Source organism: Bos javanicus, chromosome 27, assembly GCF_032452875.1.
Source record: "Bos javanicus breed banteng chromosome 27, ARS-OSU_banteng_1.0, whole genome shotgun sequence".
NCBI lineage: Eukaryota > Metazoa > Chordata > Mammalia > Artiodactyla > Bovidae > Bos > Bos javanicus.
Genome location: NC_083894.1, coordinates 29,257,722 through 29,270,800, shown reverse-complemented (window position 1 = coordinate 29,270,800; position 13,079 = coordinate 29,257,722). Strand labels below are relative to the sequence as shown.

Sequence of the window (13,079 nt, the reverse complement as noted above, 5' to 3'; positions counted from 1 at the left end):
ATAAAGAAACCTGTGATCCCAAGCAGAGATTGAATATTCTCTTCAAGCACTAGCGGGACATTCATTTCCAGTAAGGAAGTCTGGACTGATTTCACAGAACTGACACTTTAATTCACACTGATGGTAGAAAACGCAGGAAATGTAGACAGTTTAAAGTGCAAGACAAAAGTTATCTATAGTCTCACTCTGAGTTCAACTCTTTCACTCTTCGGCATATTTCCTTTCAGTCTTTTTCGAAATGTGCTTTCATACATGCTTTTCTTTTTCTATTTTCTTCTTTTCTTGGTAATAGTGATGTTTACTGTGTATTCCTTTTATATCGTTTTGTTCCCAACTAACTTTTCACTTTCATGCATTGGAGAAGGAAATGGCAACCCACTCCAGTGTTCTTGCCTGGAGAATCCCAGGGACGGGGAAGCCTGATGGGCTTCCGTGTATGGGGTCGCACAGAGTCGGACACGACTGAAGTGACTTAGCAGTAGCAGTAATGATGCCGTAATTTACCGCTCTAGGACCTACCAGTCTCCCCAGAGTTTCTTTTCATCACAAAATCAGGCTAATGGAAAGCACATCCACTCTACGGGATAAATGTGTGGTTCTTAGAAAAAGGGACTATTCATACTGATAAGATGTGTCCACCTCTAGGTAAGTCAGCGAACCGGGCTACAGAACACTTTGGAGGACCGACGGAGAAGGAAGGTTTTAGAGTTGAAGCAAAAACCAGATTCTCACGACCCCTAAAGGACCTACTTACTAGCCCTCCTCCCCAGTTCAGAGCCAGCAGCAGCCCCGGGGCGGGGGAAACCAGCAGGTTCATCCCTGGTTGACGCCTGGGAGAACCGACACGCAGATCACACGCAGGGACCTGGGGAAGACGGGGTGCCAGATGGGGGCGGAGGAAGATGCCAAAGCATGAAGGGGGCTGGGAGGATGGAGATCTGGAAGAATAAGCCAGCATCATCCGTACGGGGCATCCTCAAAGCCAGCATCCATACGGGGCATCTTTCCTCCATTCCGTTCTTTGCCCCGCCTCCCCTCACCACACCCCCATCGCTAAATGCAGTCATACCTGTCGGTGCTCTGTGGCCTGAATCTGTCCACGAAAGGGGCCGTTTAAACCTGCAGCCAGGCTCGGGGTGGACCAGCCGGGGACCGACAGGTGTGGCAGTGCGGAGGGCGTGATTGGGGGAAGCCAGGTCCGTCTCGACCTGCCTTTCTCTACTTACGGCAAAGGATTACAGGGCGTCGGGTGACCCCCCGGGGGACTAAAGGCCGCCTCCCCCACCCTCCAAAGCCTGCAGAGCCTGCCACCAGGGAGCCACGCCCTCTGAGGGACCAGTGGGAGTGGGGTGCTTGAGAATGCCTTGCTCTGGCTTCCAGCGGGTAATTGCTGTAAGTTCTGCTACATTCTTGGCACAAAATAGGGCTTGATACACTAACTATTGGGCTTCCCAGATGGCCCTAGTGGTAAAGAACCTGCCCGCAAAGCGGGAGACTTGCTCTCTGTCCCTAAGTAGGGAAGATCCCCTGGAGGAAGGCATGGCAACCCACTCCAATCGTCTTGCCTGGAAAATCCCATGGACAGAGGAGCCTGGTGGGTTTCACAGTCCACGCGGTCGCAAAGAGTCAGACACGACTGAAGTGACAGCACGCACGCACGCTATTACCATGATTTTTCCTTATGCTGCAGTGCTCTGGGGCCCAGGTTTTGGTTTTAAGCAGTTCTAGGTTTAAAACCATGCCCAGATCCCAATGATTAGTTATTTGGCTGCTTCGGAATGGGTTTACCACCACAGAACCTATTTCCTCAACTAGGAAATGGAATTAATAATATCTACTTTATGGGATTAAATTAGCTAACAGATGGAAAGCATTTATCCCAGTAGCACAGAGTACATAGTTAAACCGTAGCAGTTAGAACTACCGTTTAACGTGTATTTCCTAGTCTTGCCTGTTTTTCCTCCTCTTTGCTCATACTGAACTCTTTCTCCCTCTTTCTATGTAACTTTTTTTAGAAGAAGTATTTCTTTAGAAACCACTTGGAAATCTATTCCTATCTGCCTTTTTTTTTTTAATCATCTCTGTTCTTTTCATTGCAGTGTGGTGAATCCATTCATAACTTCTAATAATGGGAACAGGCATTTAAATAAATGTAGCAAATCACGAACTTACTAGCCCATATACCCCTTGCTAGAAGTCATTATGAGTGCAAAGAAGGAAAAGAACAAATCAAAGTAGATCAAGAAAGGCTTTGTAGAAGTGACACTTCAACCTCATCTTGAAATATAAAATTTTGGAATCAGATAGTCCTGGGATTGAACCCCTGTTCTGGCACTAATTAGCTGTGGGTAAGTTAACTAATCTGGCCAAGTTATCAGTCTCCTCCTGTATTCTATGAAGATAATAACACCCACCTCAAAGGGAAGTGGGATTAAATGAGTTCATAAATGTGGGAATCCAAGGAATTGATGATAATAAGTTATTGATACATGCTTATTCTCTTTCCTTCTGCTCATTACCTGTCGAATCCTCTCCATTACCTTCTTACTAACTCTTTCTTCCATTCTCCCTCCCTCTCCATCTTTAGTTCAGCTGGGTGTCACCTGGAAACATAATAAGCCTTCTAAGAAGTTACCAAGAAAAGTATGAAACCACTTGAGTTGTAGGTTGACCCCATCCTCATGAAGATCTTGATCTATGGACAATTTCTATGTAACAATGGTTATATCTGGCCAAATTGTCTATAGTATGCTTTAAAGCATGTTTTCCCAGCTTTCTGAGAAAAGTGCAATGCAGGGTTGAAAGATTTAGATCTCAGCTAAAGACTGAGATGAAGTGTATCATCTACAACATCTTCTCAACCTACCAACCCTAAAGTCTCCATCACTTCTAATGAGGTTAGTGTATGACATATGCTCTTTAACAGTTTGATTCAGAACCATTTCTTCTTTTTAATGTTTACCTTTTGTCAGCACCATGTGGTATATGGGATCTTAGTTCCCCAACTGAGTGATTGAACCCATACTCCCTGCACTGGACATGCGGAGTCTTAACAACTGGACCACCAGGGAAGTCCCCTGTGACCATTCTTTACCAAAGTTTTCCTGAATTGACAAATCTCAATTTCCCAGGAGAGTTTTTGTTTTCAGTGATGAAGATTTCATTTCTTCATGTAAACTTCCATACAAAGAAGGCACAAGGAAAAGGAGGAGGAATTGCATTTGCTTCTCTAGAGCAGACAAGACTGGGTGGAAGGGGAATTACCAGCATCCCCGTGATGGAGCTGACCTGGGGACTGTGTCACTTTCTCCGATTCAGATTTCAAAGCCTGATCTACTCTCCCTCTAGGAATGGAGTCTGTCCTGGTTTCAGCTACAGTAGGTATACCATCTACTCATCCCCAGCCAAGTCCAGCCTGACCTTGTCTTCTTCCTGCCTTCCTCCCACCAGGCAGCTCTCCTGGAGGCTGAGTCCTTTTAAAGCATCACCTGATACCATTCATTACTGCCCCCACCCCACCCCCATCACACAGTGAGCCAGGCGCTGGGGACCACAACACAGTCCTTGCCTTCGAAGTGTTTACAATCAGGGGAGTCAACAAGGTACTTAGGGTAGAAAAGCAAGTGAAAGCTAAGTATCACCAAAAAGCAACATGTGAATTTCTTCAGGAGCAGAGGAAAAGGAAATTCACAAGGAGCTGGGCTGGTGAAAATGGCTTCCTGATAAAAAGCCAGGGTGCTGAACTGGTGGTTCAGTAGTTAAGATTCCACATTCCCAATGCAGAGGGATTGGGTTCCATCCTGGTCCGGGAACTAGATCCCACATGCCGCAACTAAGACCCGGAGCAGCCAGATAAATACCTTTTCCAAAAAAGAAGAAATCCACTGTGCCTTCTCTATTGTGTGTGTGTTGGGGGGTGGGGAAAGCAGATGGATGAAGGGGCTGACACTTGTTCAGAAAGCCCTTAAGGACTTGAACTTCCCAGGCAGGCACCCAGGCTGGGACCTTCAGCTCTGGCAATGCCTAGGGAGTGCCCTGGGCAAATTGCTTAGCCTCTGGATGCCTCCATCTCCTCCTCCCTAAAATGGGTACAATAACAATATCCTCTCCTCCCTCAGAGACTTTGATGAAGATAAAAAGAGTTAAGATCTGTGAAACACAGGGTACACCGTGCTTAGTAAATACGAATCAGGGTTAAGGACAAGAGTTATTTGTGCCATAGTGTTCTGGCGCAGGAGACATGTACAAGTGAGTGGGCATGGTCCTGGAGTCTGTGTAATTAATGCTGACTGGGGAGGAGCGTGTGTGCTCAAGACACCGTCTGGGACGCCTTACATAATGTTAGCTTTAGGCAGAGTGCCTGTCATTGGCGCAGCTCCGAAAATACACATACACACGAGCATGCCCGCGAGGCGGGGCCGCAGGGGGTGCGGGCTGCGTGGCCCACGCCGCCTGTCCGCTCGGGCCCCCGGGCGCGAGACCGGGTCCCTGCGTGTCGCCGACACACGCGCACACACCGACACCAGCCCCGCTTCGACGTGCGTGTCATGGCTTAAAAATAGATGCTAATCCGTCAACCGGTCTGCCAAGCCAGACCGAGGCGGCGGCGGAGTCATGGCCGTGGGGCTGCCTGCGCCTGCGATCCGCCTCCGGGACTGAGACCCGCGCCGCCTCCCGAGGTAGCGGGGCCGCGGCGGGTGGGCGAGGCGCCGGGGATCGGGGCTGGGGGGCGCCGGGCAGGGGACGGGGGGCGCTTAAAAGGGGCCTGGGAGCCCGCCGGTGGGGCCCTGCCGGGGCTCCCTCCCTCCGCGCCTGGCTGTCTGGGTTGGCGAGGGCTGGGCGACAGCCATGAACCTGTTACAACCGCAGCAGAGGGAAGGGGGCAGGGCCGCGGACCGGGGCCCCCAAAAGCTGGCGGATGGGGTTGGAGCGTGTCCAGGGACGGAATGGGGAGAAAGCGAGTGCCACGGAGCTCCCGCTACACCTGGGCTGCTTCCCGCTTTCTTTCCACCATTCAGCATCACACAGGCAGCAGCATTCTGTTCCCAGAAAAGGTTGTTTGGGAGCCAAGTGGTGAGGTCTTTAGGCCTGCGGAGCGAAAGTAGATGATGATAATGGTGATGCTGATGATGAAGATGTCGATCCTGATGGTAATGACAGTAATGGTGGTGGCGATGGTCGTGATGGTGATCGTGCTGATGGAGGTGGCCGTGATTGCTGTAGTGTTCTCTTTCTACACTCCTTCTGATCAGCCATTGGGGAAAAAACTCTCTTCCTAAACAACCCCTCAACACCCTAAGATCCAGCCTCCCCTCGCCAGTCCTCATCCTAAGACCCCTGGTTCTTATGCTTTGTGAGTGTGGAGCTCTCCTGGCCCTGGGGGGACAGGGGGATTGGGGAAAACAGGGCCCCTGTTGAGACTGTGGGGGAGGGGTTGGGGGGGATGGGGGGAGGCAAGGCGAAGATGGCCTCTCACTAGGGACCTTGCCTTGAGTCCTTGGGGCAGAAGACAGGAAAAGGAGTGGGAAGGGAATTCTTCAGAGCAGCCCACCTTTGCTGAGGGCCAGGATCACCATGCAGAGGAGGAGGAGGAGGGGTAGAAGAGGAGATAAGAGGCGCTGAAGTAGGGGGACTGTTGCTACAATCCCCCCTGCCTGCAGCTCCCAGGGCAAGTCTCAAAGCATGGCCCTTCCCAGCTCCACAGCTCAATGCGTGGTCCCCACTGTTCACAGAAAGTCAGGCACGTCTTCTCAGGCCCCTCACTGAGGACCCCCTTGTGCTAAATAGGGTCACTTGATTTCACCAGCAACACAGGCGCTAATCCACACTCTGAGCTCCTGGGCCAGGCAGGAGCTCCCATTTCTTCCCTTTCCTCCCTCCTCCAGCCCTTCACCCTCTGCCTCTCCCCATCCACACACCCACACCCACACACGCACACACACACAAACACACACACAGTACTCCAGCCCTGCCTGGACCCAGAGAGATGAGGTTTAATCAGTGATACCTGTCATGCTATCCAAGGGAGGCTGCTTTGCCTGTGGCGCACAGATAACTGGCGCTTCCATCCATGAACCTGGGTCTTCAGCGAGTGTTTTTCAAAAACTTCAGCTTCCTCTTTACCACTCTTCCCCACGCGCCCCATCCCCCCAGCTGGACTTCCCAGAGCAGCTGAGGGCTGAGGCGGCGGGAGGGCAGGAAGGGGTTAAAGCAGCCCATCTCCACCCCGCCCCCACCCTACCCCTGAGGCCGGAGGGGCTGTGCCACGGCCCCAGCTGCTGCTGCCTTCAGGCCAACTCCTTCTGGATGGATCCAGAATCTCCCCCCAAACTCCCCTCCCAGCTCCCCAGCCTGTCTGCCTGCAGCCCCAGACAGATGAGACCCAGACGCGGGCTGGCAAGGCTACCAGCACTGGGCCCTGCCACCCAGATGCCAAATGTGTGTGTGTGTGTGTGTGTGTGTGTGTGTGTGTGTGTGTGTGTGTTGACTGTGTCTGCGGAGTGGGGGCGGGGTGGTGGAGCAGACGCCCAGCAGCTGGGCCGCTGCCTCGGCCCGTAAACAAGAACATGTGACGCTCCCACCTCCTTGCCTGGAGCCAAAGAGCAGGGCGACAGGAGCTGCTGCCGCTCAAAGGAGACGACCGTCCAGAGCGCCCGCCCCGCCCAGGGCCAGACTTCACCGTCCTCCTCCAGAACCTTCTCCCCGGGGGCGGGAAGGGACCCCGCCGCTACGAACGCGCTCAGGCGCCATTCACACCCCCGCCTCTGCCGGCAGCTGTCACCTGGACACCCGCCCCGCCTCACCTCGCGCACCTCGGGGGCTGCCAGGCCTCCTGCCGCCTCTAAGATGTGTCCCGGCAACTGGCTCTGGGCTTCGGTGACATTCATGGCCCGCTTCTCCCGGAGCGGCTCGAGGTCTCCAGTCCGCGTGAGAGGCGCCCTGGAGGAGCCGCCCGCCGTCCAGCACCCCTTCCTCAACGTCTTCGAGTTGGAGAGGCTGCTGTACACCGGCAAGACCGCCTGTAACCACGCCGACGAGGTCTGGCCAGGCCTCTACCTCGGAGACCAGTAGGTACCGGGCAGACTGGGGCCACGGCTGTGTGTGTGCGCGTGTGAGCGTGTGTGCAAGAAGAAAGGAGAAGGGTGGCAGAGAGGCGTGGAGTTGTGCTGTTGGTTCCATGTTGAGGATGGAAGGGAGGGGGTACATGGGTAGAGTGGAGGCTGGAGGGTTAGGGAGAGTGAACAGGATTACGTACATGCTAAGTCACCTCAGTCGAGTTGGACTTTTTGCGACCCCGTGGACTGTAGATCTCCAGGCTCCTCTGTCCATGGGATTCTCCAGGCAAGAATGCTGGAGTGGGTTGCCATGCCCTCCTCCAGGGGATCTTCCCAGCCCAAGAATCGAACCCATGTCTCTTAGGTAGGACAGGATTACTGATAGACCCAATTCTGGACAGACAGGCTCTATTCAAGTAATCATGTCATTCATTTAACACAATGCATGAGCATTTTCATATGCCAGTGCTGTGGGCTGGACATCATAGATGACTTATCTGACCTTCCATCTTTGTGCCCTGAGAAAAAGCTATCACTGGGGCCAGGAACAGTGGGTGGTAAGACGAGGGGTGCCCCAGATGACATTAATGGTAAAGAACCTGCCTGGCAATGCAAAAGATGTAAGAGACATGGGTTCGATCCCTGGGTCGGGAAGATCCCCTGGAGGAGGGCATGGCAGCCCACTTCAGTATTCTTTCCTGGAGAAGCCCATGGACAGAGAAGCCCGGTGGGTTACAGTCCACAGGGTCACAAAGAGTTGGACTGAAGCGACTGCCTTAGCACGTATAACAAAAAGGTGGACCAAGCCAAGCCATAGAGTATGCAGAGGCTCTGCCAGATGGGGGCGACAGAGAGACAGGAGTCAAAGAGAAAGGAGGCCCTACGGGTCTTTTCAGACACCTTTAGAGCCTACAAGGAGTTTTTCACAGGCTTTTTCTCTGTTAATCTTCACGATAGCCTGGTGAGATAGGTACCACTATCCCCAGGTTACACAGGAGGAATTGGAAGCTCAGAGAAGCTGGGACTGGCCCAAGGTCCCACGGGGCGTAAGTAGCAGAGCCCAGGACTTAGAGGTTCAAGTTCAGGGTGCTTTCTGCCCTAGGAGTTGGCACTAGACAGGGCATTCGATATGACCCTGTTGGCATGAGCTGAGGGCTGTGAACCACGGAAACCCCTGCAGGTGACACCCGCAGGGTAACCATGGGCTTGGAGTAACTGGCAAAACACAAGAAGATTCTGGGCATCAGAGAGAGTCTAAATGGGAAAGGGACTTCCCTGGCTGTGCAGTGTTGAGGACTCCCTGCTTCCACTTTAGTGTGCACAGGTTTGATCCCTGGTCGAGGAACTAAGATCCTGCAGGCTGCATGGGACAGCCAGAAAAAAAAAGTTTTACAAAAATAAAGTAATGAGGGAGTGGTGAGAACCATAGCAATTCAAGGTTACCAGGTTAAACGTGAGCTGCTCCAACAAGCCGTCCAGTGTCCAGATCCTCCCTGCCACGTCCAGACCCATCCACTGACCTCCTCTCTCTACCTGAATGCCCTGGTGTGAAGAAAACCCCTCTCTCCCAAGATGCCCCAATCTTTCTCCAGCTAGATTCCACCGTTGGCAGGTACTTCCTTCCACGAAATACAAACCCTGTTGATCTTTCTCACGGATCAAGTATTAATAAAATCCTGTGGCCTCCGAGCATCTTTCAGTATGTTATCAGGGCTGCAGTTTGCTCTTCTCTTGCCGAGGCCAAAAATCTCTCCAGGACTCCCCAGCTTTGCTCCAGGACAAGACTCAGAGTCATTGCGCATCTCGGGTCCTCAGGAAGTGAAGGGAAGGCCTGGAGTGATGTTGGCCGGGTGGTGATCAGAGTACCGACTGGGGTGTCTGGTCCCACTGCCCAGCCTCACTCCCTCTAACCTCCGCTCCTCAATGCAGGGAAATAGCCAACAACCACCGGGAGCTGCGTCGCCTGGGCATCACGCACGTCCTCAACGCCTCTCACAGCCGGTGGCGAGGGACGCCCGAAGCCTACGAGGGGCTGGGCATCCGCTACCTGGGTGTCGAGGCCCATGACTCGCCGGCCTTCGACATGAGTGTCCACTTCCAGGCAGCCGCTGACTTCATCCACCGGGCGCTGAGCCAGCCAGGAGGTAGGAAGGGAGGGAAGCGAGGCGGAGGGGTGGACCCACGGACGCTGATTTAGAGCAAAGCCCAGGACTCTGGGTGTGGAGAGAGAAAGAGACTTGAATGGTGTGATGAGATGCTCAGAAAAGAAAACTCTTCTCTCAACCATCTTTTCAACGCAGTCCGTAAAAAGAAGGAAATAATCCCAAATGTCGGGAGAGTGGCAAATTGCCCCTGGGCGGGAAGATTATGGGAGATATATGTTTTAATTGTTGCCTTCTTTATACATTTCTAGACTTTCTAACGATTCTTGCTTTGCCTGTCTTGCTTTAGTGATCAGAAAAAATATATATATATATATATTTAAGATACAAAAATATTTTATTTTTTAAAGTAAAAAGTATTTTGTTTAAAAAATATAAGCTGTATTGGGACTTCCCCAGTGGCTAAGACTGCTGTTCATTGCAGCGAAAAAATAAGAAAATATTTTTTAAAATAGGAAAAAATATATACTGATCACCCACACCCGCCCTCCCCCCAGAATGGGTGGCAGCCTGAGGAAGGGCCAGGTTAGACACAAAGGATTTTCCATGGATGCACTCAGCAAGTATCAAGTGGAAACTCTACTTGGTACAAAGCTCAGTTTTGCATTAATCTTGAGTCTCTCCCTTCAAGCTCTTTTTTTAAAGCTCTATGTTATCTTTTAAATATTTATTTGTTTATTTATTTGGCTGTTCTGGGTCTTAACTGTGGCATGCGGGATCTAGTTCCCTGATCAGGTCTTGAACCGGGGCCCCTTGCATTGGGAGCTTGGAGTCTTAGCCACTGGACCACCAGGCAAGTCCCTCTTTGAGCCCATTTTGGGTATATGGATGCTGAACTGCTACAGGTTTTCCGTGTCTTCCCGTCTGTGTGCCCCCATCTGCTGGGATTCAGATTCTTAACATCTCCCCATCTGTGCCTCCGAGCATCTCTGCTTACCTGTGTTCCTCCTCACCTGCCCCCAACCTCCTCCAGCCCAGCGCACAGTCCCCTAGCTGCCTCTCTCTGTCTGTCTGTGTTCACAGGGAGGATCCTGGTGCACTGCGCCGTGGGAGTGAGCCGCTCGGCCACCCTGGTGCTGGCCTACCTCATGCTGTACCACCGCCTCACCCTTGTGGAGGCCATCAAGAAAGTCAAGGACCACCGAGGCATCATCCCCAACCGGGGCTTCCTGAGGCAGCTCCTGGCCTTGGACCGCAGGCTGCGGCAGGGGCTGGAGGCGTGAGGGGTGGGGGAGGGCGGTCAGGCCGGGCCTGTGGGTCCCTGGATCCCAGCTGGACAGCAGAGGCCCAGGGGGCAGGTGGGGGGGAACTGAGTGAACCCATTCTCTCCTTAGAGGGCTGGGACGTGACCCCAGACCACAGCTGCTATCTGTTGCAAGGGGATGGGGAGGGGTGAGCTGGGCAGGATGACAGCCACCTAGCAGGGAGCAGGCCAGGGAGGGAGGCAGCTAGGGTCCTGGATTCCAGGCAGGGTGGTCCCAGAGATTCAAGGCCCCTTCCCCTCTTTGTGCTCAAGTGTTCCCCTCCCTCTCTGATATGGACCCGCTCTGCCCTGTGCCCCTGCGGGGACAGCAGGGAGGCGGCAGGCACGGCTGTGACGATGTCGAGTTGTGTAGGGCCAGGAGCAGAGAGACAGACGGTGATGAGATGGTGAGAAAAGCTGAGAGAAGCCTACAGACTTGTTACTCCAAACACGGCAGGAAGAGGTGTGGGAGGCTTAGCGCCATGCCAGTGGGTGCTGGTCGTGGCCCAAAAACAGCAGAGGTGCATGACTGCGAGTCTATCACTGATCACTCGCTTACTGGATCCAAGTGTCTCCAGGAAAAATAAAAACGGTGAAAACGACGCGAGCCTCTTGCATCACTGACGGCTTGTCTGAGTCTGCAGCTGTCTTCCTGAGGGCAGTCCCTGGCTCCCTCCTAAGGGTCATGGGCCCCCACCAGCCCTAGTGCCTCCAGCGGTTCTTAAGGGGGATCATCCCTGGTGGCTCGGACAGTAAAAAAAATCCTCCTGCAATGCAGGAGACCAGGGTTCGATCCCTGGGTCTGGAAGATCCCCTGGAGAAGGACATGGCAACCCACTCCAGTCTTCTTGCCTGGAGGATTCTATGGACAGAGGAGCCTGACGGGCTACCATCCATGGGATCGCAAAGACTCGGACACAACTGAGCAACTAACGTTTCCAGTTTTTAAGGGAGTTTGCTCCCAAGTCTGATTCCACATGCCAGCTGTAAGGGATATCTTGTTATTTCCATTTATGTCCACACGGGGACAGCAGAGGACCAAAAAGTCAGAGTTGCAACCTGGATTAGGACTCGGCACACTGGTAACTTCAAAGCTTAAAATATGTCTCTGTTCACAAACTCCAGTGTGTAAGAAATACTGGGGTGGTCCAAAAATCCCGAATGAGCTTTTTGGCAAACGCAATATAGCTTATTTTCAAAAAGGCAGCTTGCTTTCTATATCAAGTCCCCCATTCTCTTGGAAGAGCAGAATATTAATCTTAAATCAATCCCAGCCCTAAATCATGGGTTGGGTTTTTGTGTCGTGCCAAGAAATTGGAGACCAGGGGAGGGGAGGGGATGTGATTGCTTCCTCTTCTAATCTTTCCAGGTTTTCCTCCGAAGAGGGTAACATAATCCCCCTAGTAAATCTAGGCCAAAAATAGAGTCAACCACCAGAGCGAATAGTATGGTCTTTTTTAATATTCCAACTGCCAAACTGCCAGCCACCACAGCCTTCTCTCTTTTTTTTTTTTTCCACCACATCCTTCTTTTTAAAAGGGTGTGTTTCCCAGAAATTCCCTGGCAGTCCAGTGCTTAGGACTCTGCGCTTTCACTGACAGAAGGCACAGGTTCAATCCCTGGTCAGAAAACTAAGATTCCCGTGGCCAAAACAAACAAACAAAAATGGGCGATATGTTCCCAGAACATCTGCATGAGTGGAAGAAGAGGATGGGATGTAAAAGGAAGTGAAAAATACAGGAGAAAAATCACTTAATATGACTAAAGCATAGACTCTACCCCAAAGTACAGAAACTCAGAATCTCAAAGCTCAAAGACGCCTTCACAGATGAACGATTTCCACTCTCCACAAGGCATAAATAAATTGCCTTTTCAATAAGTCACTTGATGATAGTTATCAAGCATTTATTTGCTTGGCCATTTTTTGTCTTTTTAACTGAAGCAAAGAGAGATTATTTTGATTTGTTTATTGACCACATTGCAAGGCAGATGGGATTTTAGTTCCCTGACCAAGGGTTGAACCCATGCCCCCTGCATGGAATCTTAACCACTGGCCCACCCAGGAAGTCCCTTGCTTGGCCATTTTTGGTGGTCGGGAATCATTACATGTTACTAGCTCTTAGTGTTAGAAAGCTCTCGTTTGACACTTGCATCCCATAATCACATTACAATAGTGGGAAGTGGGAAGATCTGACAGCTAGGAGCTTTGGCCCCAGCACACAGCCATGAGGGTGTTGGTGACCCCAGCTCCTCTGCCCATGGGATTGCCCAGGTGAAAATAATGGAGTGGGTTGCCATTTCCAGGGGATCTTCCTGACAGATGGATCCAACCCAGGTTTCTTATGCCTCCTGAATTGGCAGGCAGATTCTTTACTACTAACACCACCTAGGAAGCCATATGTATATATATATATATTTATTATTATTATTTAATAACAAAAGCCATATTGTGGCTCTGGCCCAGGCACTCTTCTGTCTTTGCAGATATTAGGTCATTTAATCCTCATTAAAACTCATGTGAAGTGATTTCCTTGTCAATGTGTAGAAACAAGGAAATTGAAGTTAAGTAATTTTCCTAAGGATAAAGAATTTGCCTGCCAGTGCAGGAGATGCGAGAGA

At 51.6% G+C, this 13,079-nt stretch overlaps 1 protein-coding gene across 3 annotated transcripts; it reads left to right on the top strand.

Moving 5' to 3' along the window:
- Positions 1 to 4,338: 4,338 nt before the first annotated feature.
- On the top strand, positions 4,339 to 11,062 carry DUSP26 (dual specificity phosphatase 26). 3 transcript variants are annotated; one of them, XM_061404452.1, is made up of 5 exons: positions 4,590 to 4,679; positions 5,019 to 5,150; positions 6,775 to 7,067; positions 8,985 to 9,199; positions 10,241 to 11,062. In XM_061404452.1, exons 2-5 carry the CDS (start codon positions 5,106 to 5,108, stop codon positions 10,438 to 10,440), a joined length of 753 nt encoding a protein of 250 aa, XP_061260436.1. In that variant the 5' UTR covers positions 4,590 to 4,679; positions 5,019 to 5,105; the 3' UTR covers positions 10,441 to 11,062. The 3 variants fall into 3 exon arrangements, with proteins under 3 accessions (XP_061260435.1, XP_061260436.1, XP_061260437.1); XM_061404451.1 differs by lacking the exon at positions 5,019 to 5,150 and having other exon boundaries at positions 4,339 to 4,679; XM_061404453.1 differs by lacking the exons at positions 4,590 to 4,679; positions 5,019 to 5,150 and adding an exon at positions 5,160 to 5,353.
- The last annotated feature ends 2,017 nt before the right edge of the window (positions 11,063 to 13,079 follow it).

Bases quoted from the DNA above. Each gene is read 5' to 3' on its own strand.
- DUSP26 (XM_061404451.1), top strand. From the start codon at position 4,563: ATGCTAATCCGTCAACCGGTCTGCCAAGCCAGACCGAGGCGGCGGCGG. The intron at 4,680-6,774 runs GTAGCGGGGCCG...CTCTGCCGGCAG, and splicing joins GACCCGCGCCGCCTCCCGAG to CTGTCACCTGGACACCCGCC. The intron at 9,200-10,240 runs GTAGGAAGGGAG...CTGTGTTCACAG, and splicing joins GGCGCTGAGCCAGCCAGGAG to GGAGGATCCTGGTGCACTGC.